General features: G+C 43.2%; 1 protein-coding gene across 6 annotated transcripts in view; it reads right to left on the bottom strand.

Annotated features, from left to right (window-relative positions):
* Positions 1-5,977, bottom strand: part of ptprt (protein tyrosine phosphatase receptor type T) — a 1,424,809-nt gene extending 1,418,832 nt beyond the window's left edge. For 2 of the 6 annotated variants that reach the window (XM_043710557.2, XM_043710558.2), the window contains exon 1: positions 5,430-5,976. In XM_043710557.2, the coding sequence (XP_043566492.1) occupies positions 5,430-5,502 (73 nt within the window). In that variant the 5' untranslated portion in view covers positions 5,503-5,976. Of the gene's footprint in view, positions 1-5,429 lie in introns of all 6 variants that reach the window. The other 4 variants (XM_043710560.2, XM_043710561.2, XM_043710562.2 and 1 more) reach the window with 3 other exon arrangements.
* Positions 5,978-15,567: the final 9,590 nt, after the last annotated feature.

Here is a 15,567-nt window from a genome sequence, read left to right as displayed (position 1 = left end):
TCAGAATCTAGGATGGCATAGTGGTTTAGTACAGCTGCCTTATAGAACTAGGGACCCAAGTTCAATTCCAGCCTCAGGTGACTGGTGTGGAGTTAGCACATTCTCCTTGTGTCTGTATGGGTTTCCTAAAGGTGATCTGCTTTCCTCCCTCAGTCCAAAGATGTGCAGGTTCAGTGGATTGGCCTCGCTAAATTGTCCAGGGGTGTGTGGATTAGCTGTGGGAAAGGCGGGGTAAGTCTGGGTGGGATGCTCTTTGGAGGGTTGGTGTGGACTAGTTGGGCTGAATGGCCTTATTCCACACTGCAGGGATTCTAAGTACATCTATTTTAGAAATGTATACATAAAAGTGTCTTGCATTTATATACTGCTTTCAAGATGCCCCAAAGTACTTTCCAGACAATGAGATAACTCTGAAATGTAAAGATACAGCAGTCAAATTTGTTTCCATAAATTTCAATGTATAGGTAACCAGGTATTTTGTTTATTTCTATTGTTTGATGGATAAATATTATTAACACATTGAGTATAACTCTACTGCTCTTTCTAAAATGGTGCTCGTGGATCTTTTCTCTCTACCTGAGCAGGCAGGTAAGGCTTGGTTGATGTTAATTGAGTTTCCTTAGTACTAGGAGAAAGTGAGTACCACAGATGCTGGAGATCAGAGTCTAAAGTATGGTGCTGGAAAATCACAGCAAGTCAGGTAGCATCCGAGGAGCAGGAGAATCAATGTTTTCGGCATTTGACCCATTCCTGATGAAGGGCTTATGCCCGAAACATTGATTTTCCTGCACCTGAGATGCTCACTGACCTGCTGTGCTTTTCCAGTTACTCCTTCTCTCAGTAATAGACTGCATTTGGGACTTGGCCCAGACTTCTGTGTTTAAGTCCTGGAATGGACTTGTGCCTGCAACGTTCTGACTCAGAGGTTAGAGTGCAAGTAATTAATCCACAACTAATTTCTTCAAAATATTTTTCCCTTCAAATCCATCTATCGAAACCTTCAGTAGAAAATTAGTTTTTGTATGAAATGAAGATAACTTACAGCCTGTATAATTAAAAAGTTATAATATCTCCCTCCTTTTCTTTCTTTCATTTTGGCCTCATTGATATCAGCTTCTCAATGTGACACTATTGATGAATTATTTGTACTTTTTAAAATCATTTTTACAACAGCTTTCTCTTCTTCCTTAACCCTAAGTAGCCCCTAGTAATCCTAAATTAACACTAAGTGATTGGAATGCTTTCCAATTATATCATTGGATCAGGAATGACTTCGCCGGCATCAAACACACTTACTATTTCCTTCAGAGCACTGGAAACAAACCCTGGACTTTGCTTTTAAATCATTTTATCAGATAAAATTACCTAATCACAAAATGAACAACAGAAACTGCAAACCATAGTGAGGCAAGACTGTACTATAATTGTGATCCTCAATATACCAGTGTTGCCTGTGATTTATCAGGGGAGTTCAAATTTAGGCAAAACATGATGTATCACAGGTCCATTAATCTACATATCCTCACTGAATTACGATATTTGACAAAATTCAATAGTGTCTGAAATGGTCAGCTTCTAGCTGTATTGTAATATTGAGTTTTTTTGTGGTCTAGAAACTGACAAGATTGCTTACATCTGAAATATAAAGGCATCAAGTGCCACAAACACAGCATGTCAGCATCTGATTTGTGTCTCAATCATTCATAAAATGTACCTGTCTCCTCCTTTAAGAAGTGCTAATGGAGCTGCTAAGTAATTCCAGTATGTTCTGTATTTATTTCATATTTACAGTATTCATAATTTTCTTTTATTTAACAGGACATCTAATTTGCACAGCACAGTACATAACACCCAAATAATTAATAACTTTGTCTTCACATAAGCACAATGCTAAAGCCAGATTCAAATATGAACACATCTAACCACTTTTTAAAATATTTTTTTCTTGAAAGTTTCAGTTTAATTTAAAAGAGAACTCGAGCATAGACGTCTTCCTACATTATCTTGAACAATTACCTGGTGATTTATAGAATCATCGAAGCCCTTTGTATTCCATTTGCAAGCATGCACCATGAAACTTGAAGTATTCCATTACCTACCTTCTTAAAAAGTATCTCACTGTGACTGGGAATGCAATATGTTGAAATTAAGGGAGGTCTGAATGATTGAAATTATATGTAAGTCTGTTTAGTTTTCACTTTCAGCTTGTAGCTGAAATGGCTGCATTCCATGTTTGGAGGCTCTTTCTCTTGGAATTCATCAAGACACCACTTCCTAAGGTTGTCATTTTGCGCATGGACAGGTGAGTGGGCAGCAGCTGCACTTATCCACTGTCCACCTCCTGTCAGGCCTCACTTTTGAGGTAGAAACACTGAGTAATGTGACAGATTCTGTGTTGTGTCTGCATTAGATAAGCTGGAGAATGAGTAAGAGAAGGTAAGGGCCATAGTTCACATCCATCATCTGATCATTCAGTCCAACATTACAATATTTTACAGTTCCATTTTCAAAAGTATTTTAAGTAGCTTAGAAAATGCACATACTGTAAAATACAATTAATTTCTATTAGAAAATGCACAAAATTGAATAAAATATGACTTCTTATCATATGTTGTAAACATAGTGCAAAAAAAATTATTAGATAAATATTAGTCTTGAACATCAATGTAGGCTTTTGGAACTAATGTTTCAATAACAATAGGATGTATTTTATATCTAATATGCTCGACAATTAGAATATTATGGATTCAAAATGGGAAAGGATACTTTTGATTCAACAACAGTGCAATTGTATCTGTTTCAGACTGCCTGTATATTGTTTAAAATGAACTACACTTTTTTCTATTTAATATTTCTTTCACATTAGAATTAAGCTGGAGCTTTTTCCACTTGCTTTGGAATAGTGAGATCCCTTCCAAATGGCATTGTTTAGAGCGCCATCTCGTGGTAACAATAATTTTCCACTTTCTAAGAGGAAAAAGTTAAACTAAATTTGTTGTGAAAATGATGAACTATGAAGTTAGTTTTGAATAAAGAATCTTACTTCGTCATTACAACAGAATTTCTATTGATTAACTTATAATGAAGATAATTAGCAAGCTAAACTTTTCAACTTTTCACGTTACATGAGCTATAGAAGAATACTTATCACTTATGAGTATGCAGGGATGTCAGATCTTCTATGGAAAATAAAGCTATGTAAAAGATGAAGATGCTGACTATAACATATGCTTATTAATAATTCATCACAGAAATTTACACAACAGAAATAATTATTGAGTGTTCATAACGAAGAGGATTATGTGGAGCAACACTTCATAAATGTATTTTTTGCAGGAAAATGAATTTCTAGATTTCTGTAACATTTCAACATAAGTGGTGATTTTTTTTGGCAGAAGCAATGTCATACTCCTCAAAAAAAAAATTGCCTTACATAACTAATACCATATGATTGGCAAATTAACATAGTTTTGTTTGTTTATCTACATATTTGTCAATTGAAAACATGAATAAGTTTGGTACACCCTTTGCCAATTACCTTATGAACATAGCATCTCCTCTGGGTAATAACATGCACAAGAATTTTGGTCAATTATTTCCCCACATCTGTCCAGTCATAGAGGGTCTGATTTCACAAACAAGACACCAATGTTTCATCTCAGGTGGAACCAGCTAATTCGCTAACTCAGCATAGTCCAGAAATTATACCCAGATTTTCCTGTGATTATCCTAAACCATTGAGCTCAGTGCCACACTGTTTGATTTTGCTCCTACCCAATCAACTCTTACAAGCTCTTTCTCTCTCCACCACCCAGTGAAGGATTTGCACTGACTCATCTGATTGCCTTTGCATGTGGCCTGTAACACTAGTAACGATATCAGGGTAAGGTATGCCAATGTGAAAAATGCCTAAGGACATTTATTTTGCAAATTAAACTTAGATCTTTAATTATCAGCATGGAATGTCTTATATTGTGAAAAGATTGGTTAGGAAATTTATAGCCTGGTCCTTTGCTGTTTTTCAGTTTAGATTGGACTACCTTCCTTTATTCCCACTGTAAAAAAAAGAATATAAATGCCGGAGGAAACATCACAGAAGCACTTCACAGGAGTATCCCAAGCACTGAGGATGTCACCTAGACAGGGGACGAAACGTCTGCAACACAAATTCCCAGCTCGGCGAACAGAACCACAACAAAAACAAAGAATGCACAACTATTTTCATTCAGGATTGATGCACCTGAGACAAGAATGTTTGTTCTGGTTTCCACTTTGCCATAAACATTCGCATGCACCACCAGCACATAATCTTTATTTATGGATTTTACTTTTAAAAACCCAGGGCTCTCCAACCCCAGAAAACCACCCAACACATACAAGTTGAGGCTTTGTGTGGGATAGTCGATTTTTGAAGTGTTGTTTAACTGAACTCAGAGCTGCCTCCAATATATTTTGAAGCTGGAGCCCTCATTAGAACAGTCAGTGTTACAGTGCTAAAAATGCAGTGTTGCTCCTGATGTGGTTTCATTTGGCTGGGAGTCAGCCGTCTGCAGGCAGTTGACAAAACTTTAGCTGATCTTTTAAGGATCGATCAGATTCAATCATAAGAGGTGTGGGGGCGTTCGAGACCCGTTCCAAACAATAGAATGTGCTGCCAATTATCTCGAAAATTACTTTTTTAACACTTGTAACATCCTGATTATTATGTGCCTGCAGCGTTCATGGTTCATATGCAATTTCGAAGGCTCAAGGTTACAGTAAGACTCCAGTTCCGATGGATAGTTTGCTGACTCCCGGGAAATGGGAGAGATCTCCTGCTGGAGATTACGAGCTGGTCAAATCCACTCCGCCTTCTTTCCAACCCCATGCTGACCAAATGGGCTCATTGGAACACTACCTTTTCAAAACAGATGCTTGAGTTTCAAACCGGCTGTGAATGGGTAACCCCAAAGTAAGCGGGGACCAGTAGAATCTACTAGCTTTGAACAACGAGTGCCAAGGAGCTGAAAATAATATATCTCTCCTTCTGCACAACATATGGTAAACTTCACCAAAAGAAGTTACGCAACCTCACTTAGGAGGCACTTGCTGGAAGTCGATTTTACAGCGATGTTTGAGAAACCGGTATAAAGCCCCAAAACAAAAGGTCAATTCGAGATATTGATTTTTTTTTCTTTTACGTGGCATTTGGTGAGTTTGAACCAAGTGATCACTGCATAATCTGGAGTTGGAAATTCAATTTGCTAAGCATTGCCATCTTAAACATTCACGGTCGAGCTCATTCTGAGCTATCATTCATTGACTTTAAGAGAGGGCTCCTCATTAACGATGATCATTGTGATAGCCACCACCAAGTTTTACAACTAACCCCATGCAGATCAGCCCCATACGTTGCGCGGTACATGTCGGTCTCTGAATGCTGAACTTACCTGCGAAGACTTGTCCCTCTGCGCTTGACCACAGATACACCAGAAGACAGAGGGGAATCCAGAGCGGTCTCATATCTGGCAATTTTTCTCGTATTACTTGGGCCGCTGTGGCATTATCCCGCCGGCCGGATGATTAGCAAGAGATGATCCGTTGGAGATACCCGGAGCGCCGTGATGTACTTAAATGCTGACTGCTTCTGGCTCTGCCTGGCAGCTTGAAGATGTTGAAGTAGTTGCTCTGTGAGGACTCCCCCGGGTCCTGACGCAGACTGCTTCCCTGTTTCTCTCTCTCTCTCTCACACACACACACACCACACGTACGCGGCTGAGCGCGAAGCTCGCTTCCAACTCAAATATTCGGGAGAGAAATCGCTTCCTTTGCAACTGGCGCAATCCAGTTTTTTTTAAAAGCAGTTCAGAAAGACAACGGTTCCACGTTCAGGTATAAGGATGAAACTGTCAGAAACTGACTACCCTGAAGAATGATCAGGCTACAACACACGCTCAGCTGGAGCAAACAGGTTGATAGAGGTCTGGAGGAATATCTGATAGTTCATTTGAGTGACAAGTCCAGTAGTATCAAGTGAATCGAGCTATTTGTGACCGAGAGCCTTGCAGCACAATGAAGATAATTATGAGTCAAGATGACTATAATTTTTTTTTCAACTGACAACAGCGATATCATGCAGTAGTAATGTGTCCTATAAATACTGAAGTATTTCAGATTTCCAATGATCAGTTATCTCCTCGTGCATACATCGCTCTAAATTCTCAAAAAAAACCTATTAAAAGCGGAGACACAGAAGCCAGTTAGAATGCTCAGTTGTTTTTCAAACTTAATCATTAAACAATTTTCTCCAATGTCACTCATGAATGGACGCACTAAATAAGTAATTTATTCTAATTTATGCAAATCTTTCTATTATGATAATTAAAATAATTTTTGAGAATTCCCGTGATGTTTACATGCAAATTACTTTTTTGAGTAAAGTAAATATAGTTGGTATAAATTTGGAGCCAGTTCGATTGATCGGGTTCTACCAGGGTGTATTTGTGTTATAAGTTAGTCATTTGTGCAAAATGGTTTAGACTCTCCCCGTAGGTGTCCTTGCCCCTAGACCCCAGAACCCTGGGTTCAAGTCCTACCTGCTGTGTTGGGGTGTAAGAATATCCCTGAATAGTTTGATTAGGGGGAAAATGGATTAGACTCTTTCCACATTAAAGATGAATTGGGTGTTTAAACTTGGGCGAAACAAAGCAATGCTGTCTTCTCACAACTCAATTTGCCTTGTTAAACTATTAGGCTTGACCCTGAACTAAGATTTGCAACATGCCAGTGCAAAGCAACCACACATCCTACCTGAACTACAGCTGTAATATGAAAGTATTCCCCAACAAATCAGGTCATAGGAGAGTGATCTGGTGGAGAAAGAATGCCGTGTGTTCAAATCTCAGTAATGTTTTACGAGCTGTGTATTCAGGAGAACAATAAGTTTGGATCAACAAAATACTGACACAAGTAGAGAGTAAATTGCTTCCAAGTTTACTAAGGATTTGGAAAATATATTTGCACTTTCTGAAGCTGCTCATGATAATACCCTGTCAAGGAAGTTGCTGGGAAAGGAAAAAGACGGTTTTAAATCTGAATATATTTTTAATTTTCACGATGCAGAGCTTTATGATAACACTGAAATCCCTGCTTACTCGAAGGTCGTTGTAAACATTCTTGAGTGATTGTTTACAATTACCCAACTGTGGGTGACCCGGTGGCTCGGTAGTTAGCACTGCTGCCGCACAGCGCCAGGGACCCGGGTTTGCTTTCAAACTTGGGCGATTGTCTGTGTGGAGTTTGCACATTCGCCCCAAATCTGCATGGATTTCTTCAGGGTACTCCAGTTTCCTCTCAATCCAAAAAGGTTACAGGTTAGGTGAATTGGCCATGCTAAATTGCCGATAGCACTCAGAGATATGTAGGTTAGGTGCATTGGTCAGGGGTAAATACAGGGTAGGGGAAGGGGTCTGGGTGGGTTACTCTTCAGAGGGTCAGCATGGACTTGTTGGGCCAAAGGGCCTGTTTCCTCACTGTAGGGATTCTATGCTTCTATGATAAATAGACAAGCAGGAGGCTGGAAGAACACAGCAAGTCAAGCAGCATCAGAAGGTGAAGAAGTCAACATTTCAGGTATAAACCTCACTTGTTCCAACCATCTTCAGCTGCTTCATTAATCATAAGGTCATAAGATCATAAGATAAACATCATAAACATCATAAGATGTTTACTGATGATTGCACAATGTTCACTATTCACGACTCCTCAAATACTGAAGCAGTCCACACCAAAATGCTGCAAGATCTGGACAATATCCAGGTTTGGGCTGAAAAGTGACATGAACATTTGTGATACAAATGCCATACAATGACCATCTCCTATAAGAGCGAATCTAACCACCATCTCTTGATGTTCAATGGCATTACCATTGCTGAATTCCCCCCACTAACAACAGCCTGGGAGTTACCATTGATGAGAACTTGAATTGGACTAGCCATATGAATACAATGGCTACAAGAGCAGGTCAGAAGCTAGGAATACTGAAGTGAATAACTCATCTCCTTACTGCCCAAAGCCTGTCCACCATTTACAAGGCACAAGGCAGGAGTGTAATGGAATACTCCTTTCCTGCCTGGATGAGTGTAAATACTCAAGAAGCTTGACACCATTCAGGACAGAGCAGCTACTTGATTGGCACCACATCCACAAACATCCAATGCCCCCAGCACCTATGCTAGTCGCAGCAGTGTGTACCATCTGTGAGATGCATTGCAGAAATTCACCAAGTGTCCTTGGACAGCACTTTCCAAACCCTTGTCCCGTGCCATCTAGAAGGACAAGAGCAGCAGATACAGTACAGCACCACTACCTGCATGTTCTCCTGCAAGTTACTCTCATTCTGTCTTAGAAATGTATCACCATTAATTCAGTGTTACTTGGTCACAATCATGGAATTCACCTCTCATGGCATTGTGGATCTACCTATAGCACATGGATTGCAGTAGTTCAAGAAGTCAACTCATCAATTCCTTCTCAAGGGCAGCTAGGGATGGGCAATAAATGCTGGTGCAGCCAATGAATGATCATTCAAATAAAAACAGCTGTCTACAGCTGGTTTCCTTCCTTGGTAAAATGTTCTGTTTAATAGCTATAATGTCATTCTAGTAGCTTTCTTGCTCATTTTTCTGAGGTTTGTCATGTCTGTTATGGACCAGGCCAGACCCCCCTCAAAACATTTTAGGGGGGTAGCCCAGACCCTAACTTTTCTAATTGTTTTAGGCAGATGTGAGGTGGATATCCCAGGAGTGATGGAGCTGGTCAAACCACTTGGCTTCAAGTAAGAGAGTATTTATTTACACATCACCGAATTAAACACTAACAATAACAATGATTTAAAAACCCAACTGATACAATATCCCCCGCAATTGAAGAAAGGAGCTGTTCCAATTTCCTGCATCATCCCCATAAACTCACCTCTTTTGGCAAAAAAATGTAAATTCAAACACTGGTTCTTACAGGAGTGGAAGGGCTTGTGCCCGAGATGTCGATTCTCCTGTTCCCTGGATGCTGCCTGGCCTGCTGCGCTTTTCCAGCAACACATTTCCAGCTCTTACAGGAGTGATGCCAGATTGAAAGAGAGAATCAGCCAGGGATCATTTGCTGAAGCATGGAACCTCTCTCCACTGCAGCTGTTTCTCTAGGTTCCCAGCTAATACTAAACCAAACTAGAAAAATCCCTGAACTGGGAGAAATGGCCACTCCCATTTCATTGTACAACTGTTTTAAAAAAAAACCTAAAAGCCTTTTCCCGGATTGTAGCAAAGACCCTAAAATCCAGACAAATCGGAACCTCTGCCTTTACAACCCCAACCCCCCATCTTGAGAAAAGTCAAGGGCAACATAACCTTGTTAAAGGAGCAGCATGGGCACACATACTATTAAATTTATCAATTTCAATTGCACAACCTCCCATTAAAAGATTTGGTATTTACAACCTTTGCGTTACAACGCCATTGCTATTGAATTGTTACATACAAATTGTGGAAGAACACTTTGGTGCAGTAACAAAATTGATGTGTAAATGTGCACCAAATGTTTAAAATAAAGTTAGATAAAAGTGCAAGTGAATACTTTACAAAGATTTTGTATTAACGTTGAGTCTTCATAAAATGTTGTACTTTTTGTAATTCTTCCTAGATGAGTCTTTAAATGATAAAGCGAAATCCCATTATCTTTGAAATTATGGACGTCTATGAAATGTACATGTGATTGCTTCACTTACATGGTAATCTAACATTTTCATTTTCATTTGTCCACATGGAACTGAACTGATATCGCATGAGCAACATCACAAAGTGTCAAGTCCTTTGAAATGTATTAGAAAATGGGAAATTAGCCTGGGAATGCACAAGATCTTCAGATTCCTGCATTTTAGATCATCCTGTTGACACTGATTTAGAATCTGCTGATGCTAGACAGAAGTAAAACAGACTGTCATTTTATGGATGGTCTTGCATATATTCCATTGGTAGAAACCTATGAAGGTTACTAATTCAAAAACAGACAAAATATTTCAATACTTTTGTGTAGATTGATGATTTGTTATGATACATATCATTTCATTGAAGTCAGCACTGTGGAACAAAGTGGTGGAAAGTGAAATATGTCATCAAGATACACATTAAACCTCCATAGGCTCTTCTCAACATTGTGCAGTAACTTTAAAATCAAAAGAGAACTCTCTTGCCACATTTGTGTGACATTTCCATTTTCTGTATTAGCCATACTTGAGTGAGACTGACAAGTTAAGTTATGGGAACTCTGCAGCAACCTATCTTCTGTAATAAATATTTTGTTACTCCCCAAACTAATTTACTGCAAGGTGTGAGGCTGGGAGAGAATGAAGAGCTTTGTCCCATTTGGCTGGACTTGATTCAAGGCATTTCAGAAGGTATAAAATGACATTATGCTAAACCCATGTGCGAGCAAGCACTTTCGAAACTGCTCTTCTAACCAGTGGTATTATGATTTTTGTATTTATTCACAGGAATGTTCATCTTTAATTGATCTTGAACCTTTATAATTCATATGATGAAAGAATTCCTCTGTTAGGGATTTTTCTACAAATGTTTCCACACCTTTGTTCTCATATGTGGCAACAGTAACAGCTTTCTGTCACTAGAGCTTTATTGGTTTGTGAAATAACTCTGCATAGGCCAATATCACATCACCAAGTCACCCTTTATTCACATGTGCATAGTATTTGATACTGGTCCAGCTTCCTCAGAGCTAGCTGTCGGAGTGACAAGATGTCTGACAGTCTTGTTTATATATGTCAGCCAGACCTCCCTGATTGGACCAGATTAACAGCCCCAAACATGGAACTCACATTCTCTCTGCTCCACCTTATTACAATCACTACATCTCTCTTCCTCTCAGTCCAGGGACATAGGCTATTCTTTTTCTTGTAACCTCTCCTGGAGCGTTTTCATGCCAGCTCTGGTTCCTCCGACTCAGCCTCAGGTATGGGCAACGAGCCGCAGACTGTAGCTTGCCTCTTGCTACCAGAGTATTTTGGAAGAAATGCATCCTCTTTTTCAGGTGGTAAAGGTGTCAAGGCTGCGACATCTGCCAAGTCCATCTCAGACTCTGAGGTTTATTTGATGCTAGATAGAGAGGGACAACCCATGGTGTCCAACAGCCTTTCTGGCTGTTCTGAGGAGCCGGGTATGTTTTGCTCCTGCCCTGTTTGCAAGTTGGCAGCTTTTGTGTGGTCTATGTGCTTGTTCACCTGCCTCACCTCCTCAAACTTTGTATGTCAAGAGGCCTGATCATGCATCAACCCTGCCTCTTACCAATGCAGGCCCTTGTCCATGGTTTTGGCTGAACTTTGTTCCCTGAATTAAATTGTCTCTCTAACTTAGAGGAGTCTTGTGTCCAACAATGATGCCCCTGATGCTATTTCACCCTCATTCCAGGCCGGATAAATCAGATTTAACCTGGTGCGGAGTCATCTCCCCATCAGCAACTTTGCTGGAGATGTCCCTGCAGTTGCATGAGGGGTGGTCCAATAATCAAATAGGAAGTAAGACAGTTTGGAATCCAATGAAGCTGTTGGCTGTTTCTTTAAACCTGCCTTCAAAGTTTGGACTACTCTTTCCGCCGGACCATTGAATAATGAATGGCTTGGAGCTGTCCGAATATGTCGAGGACCATTTGACTTTAGGAAATACTCAATTTCCTTGTTGGTAAATGACAGCCCAATGTCTGTGATCAACACTTCTAGGAGCCTGTGATGTTTCTAGCTTTTCTATCATTGTCCCCATGTTTGACTAATGAACTCATGTACATCCCATCACTATGAGTGGGCATCCACAATGACTAAGAATGTTGAGCCCATGAAAGGGCCTGCATAGTCATATAAACTAGTCCGGTGCTTACCCAGGCATCCCTATGAATGTAGAGATAGAAATGTGTTGCTGGAGAAGCGCAGCAGGTCAGGCAGCATCTAGGGAACAGGAGAATCGACGTTTCGGGCATTAGCCCTTCTTCAGGAATGAGGAAAGTTTGTCCAGCAGGCTAAGATAAAAGATAGGGAGGAGGGACTTGGGGGAGGGGCGTCGGAAATGTGATAGGTGGAAAAAGGTCAAGGTGAGGGTGATAGGACAGATTGGGGTGGGGGCGGAGAGGTCGGGAAGAAGATTGCAGGTTAGGGAGGCGGTGCTGAATTTGATGGATTTGACTGAGACAGGCTGGGGGGAGGGGAAATGAGGAAACTGGTGAAATCTGAGTTCATCCCTTGTGGTTGGAGGGTTCCTAGCCGGAAGATGAGGCGTTCTTCCTCCAACTGTCGTTTCGCTGTGGTCTGACGATGGAGGAGTCCAAAGACCTGCATATCCTTGGTGGAGTGGGAGGGGGAATTGAAATGTTGAGCTACAGGGTGGTTGGGTTGGTTGGTCCGGGTGTCCCAGAGGTGTTCTCTGAAACGCTCCGCAAGTAGGTGGCCTGTCTCCCCAATATAGAGGAGGCCACATCGGGTACAGAGGATGCAATAGATGATATGTGTGGAGGTACAGGTGAATCTGTGGCGGATATGGAAGTTTCCTTTGGGGCCTTGGAGGGAGGTGAGAGGGGAGGTGTGGGCGCAAGTCTTGCACCTCCTGCGGTTGCAGGGGAAGGAGCCGGGAGTGGAGGTTGGGTTGGTGGGGGGTGTGGATCTGACGAGGGAGTCACGGAGGGAGTGGTCTTTACGGAATGCTGATAGGGGAGGGGAGGGAAATATATCCTTGGTGGTGGGGTCCGTTTGGAGGTGGCGGAAATGACGGCGGATGATGCGCTGTACATGGAGGTTAGTGGGGTGGTAGGTGAGGACCAGTGGGGTTCTGTCCTGGTGGCGGTTGGAGGGGCGGGGTTCAAGGGCGGAGGATCGGGAAGTGGAAGAGATGCGGTGGAGGACATCGTCGATCACGTCGGGGGGGAAATTGCGGTCCTTGAAGAAGGAGGCCATCTGGGATGTGCGTTTTTGGAACTGGTCCTCCTGGGAGCAGATGCGGCGGAGTCGAAGGAATTGGGAGAATGGGATGGCATTTTTGCAGAGGGCAGGATGGGAGGAGGTGTAGTCCAGGTAGCTGTGGGAGTCGGTCGGTTTGTAGTAGATGTCCGTGTTGATTCGGTCGCCTGAGATGGAAATAGAAAGGTCGAGGAAGGTGAGGGAGGAATCTGAGACTGTCCAGGTGAATTTGAGGTCGGGGTGGAAGGTGTTGGTGAAGTGGATGAACTGTTCCACCTCCTCGTGGGAGCACGAGGCGGCGCCGATACAGTCATCGATGTAGCGGAGGAAAAGGTGGGGGGTGGGGCCAGTGTAGTTGCGGAAGATGGATTGTTCCACATATCCTACGAAGAGGCAGGCATAGCTGGGGCCCATGCGGGTGCCCATGGCTACTCCTTTCGTTTGGAGGAAGTGGGAGGATTGGAAAGAGAAGTTGTTCAGTGTGAGGACCAGTTCAGTCAGTCGAAGGAGGGTGTCAGTGGAAGGGTACTGGTCGGTATGGCGGGAAAGGAAGAAGCGGAGGGCTTTGAGTCCTTCGTGATGGGGGATGGAGGTGTACAGGGACTGGATGTCCATGGTGAAAATCATGGAGCAGGTGGAGGGCATGGGTGGTGTCCCGAACGTAGGTGGGGAGTTCTTGGACTAAGGGGGACAGGACGGTGTCAAGGTAGGCGGAGATGAGTTCGGTGGGGCAGGAGCAGGCGGAGACAATGGGTCGGCCGGGGCAGTCAGGTTTGTGGATTTTGGGCAGGAGGTAGAAGCGGGAGGTGCGGGGTTGTGGGACTATGAGGTTGGAGGCGGTGGATGGGAGATCCCCCGAGGTGATGAGGTTATGGACGGTCTGGGAGATGATGGTTTGGTGGTGGGGGGTGGGGTCATGGTTAAGGGGGCAGTAGGAGGTGGTATCTGCGAGCTGGCGTTTGGCCTCAGCGGTGTAGAGGTCGGTGCGCCAAACTACTACCGCGCCTCCCTTGTCTGCTGGTTTGATAGTGAGGTTGGGGTTGCAACGGAGGGACCAGCTCAACATTTCAATTCCCCCTCCCACTCCACCAAGGATTTGCAGGTCTTTTGGACTCCTCCATCGTCAGACCACAGCGAAACGACAGTTGGAGGAAGAACACCTCATCTTCCGGCTAGGAACCCTCCAACCACAAGGGATGAACTCGGATTTCACCAGTTTCCTCATTTCCCCTCCCCCCAGCCTGTCTCAGTCAAATCCATCAAATTCAGCACCGCCTCCCTAACCTGCAATCTTCTTCCTGACCTCTCCGCCCCCACCCCAATCTGTCCTATCACCCTCACCTTGACCTTTTTCCACCTATCACATTTCCGACGCCCCTCCCCCAAGTCCCTCCTCCCTATCTTTTATCTTAGCCTGCTGGACAAACTTTCCTCATTCCTGAAGAAGGGCTAATGCCCGAAACGTCGATTCTCCTGTTCCCTAGATGCTGTCTGACCTGCTGCGCTTCTCCAGCAACACATTTCCATCTCTGATCTCCAGCATCTGCAGACCTCATTATCCCTATGAATGTAGGAGAGCTGTTGGCTGTAATATTTGTCCTTTGTAGAATTCCCTACAGTACAGTCAGTCCATTGAGTCCACACCAACGCTCAGAAGAGCATCTAACCCAGACCCATCTCATCACTGTAGCTGTGCATTTCCTCTGAGTAACCCACCTAGCCTGCATATCCCTGAACACTATGGGCAAATTAGCATGGCCAAACCAACTGACCTGAACATCTTTGGACTATGGGAGAAAACCGGAGGACCAAGAGGAAATTCACGCACGCTTGGGGAGAATGTGCAAAATGCACACAGACATCGTCCAAGGGTGGAATCAAATTCAGACCCCTGGTGCTGTGAAGCAGCAGTGCTAACCACTGAGCCATAGAGTCATAGAAATATACAGCACACAAACAGACCCTTCAGTCCAACTCGTCCATGCCGACCAGGCATCGTAAGTTAATCTTGTCCCATGTGGACAAATTTAAAAATCACCATACCACACCACAATCCAACAGGTTCACTAAAAGCACAAGTCCTCGGAGTGCTGCTCCCCCATCAGGTGTTTAACTGATGAAGGAGCAGCGGTCCGAAAGCTAGCGCATCCAAACAACCCGTTATTGTGTGATCTCCAACTTTGCCCACATCAGTCCAACACTGGCTCTTCAATATGGCCCTTTATGATGTGAGCATGTGCAGAGACTCACTGATGCTTTGCGTGACTGCCTCACTGCACAGTAAGATCCCAGGTCACATGCTACCCCAGGCTTCCCCTGCCACCCCAACTCCACGCTCCCCCCTCACTGAGAAAGGGGCTTTATCACCCCATCCACCCAAAACTCAGGAGATAGAGGGAAATGCTAGATCCCACAGTGGCCATGACATGTTTAGTACCCTGAGACACTGAGTCCAAATCCACCTCAGGGACAGAAACAGCAGGACAGGGAGGGAGGGAGGGAGAGTGCCCAGAGAGAGCAAGGTTTGCTGAAGTGGGGTGGGGTAGAGAAAGCAAGTGAGCTCAGGGACTGAGAGCATA

Source organism: Chiloscyllium plagiosum, unplaced genomic scaffold (genome assembly GCF_037043375.1).
Source record: "Chiloscyllium plagiosum isolate Xiang-an unplaced genomic scaffold, Cpla_swu_hap1 HiC_scaffold_15, whole genome shotgun sequence".
Taxonomy (NCBI): domain Eukaryota; kingdom Metazoa; phylum Chordata; class Chondrichthyes; order Orectolobiformes; family Hemiscylliidae; genus Chiloscyllium; species Chiloscyllium plagiosum.
Note: the sequence above shows the minus strand (reverse complement) of the source record. Positions and strands in the feature narration are given on the sequence as shown.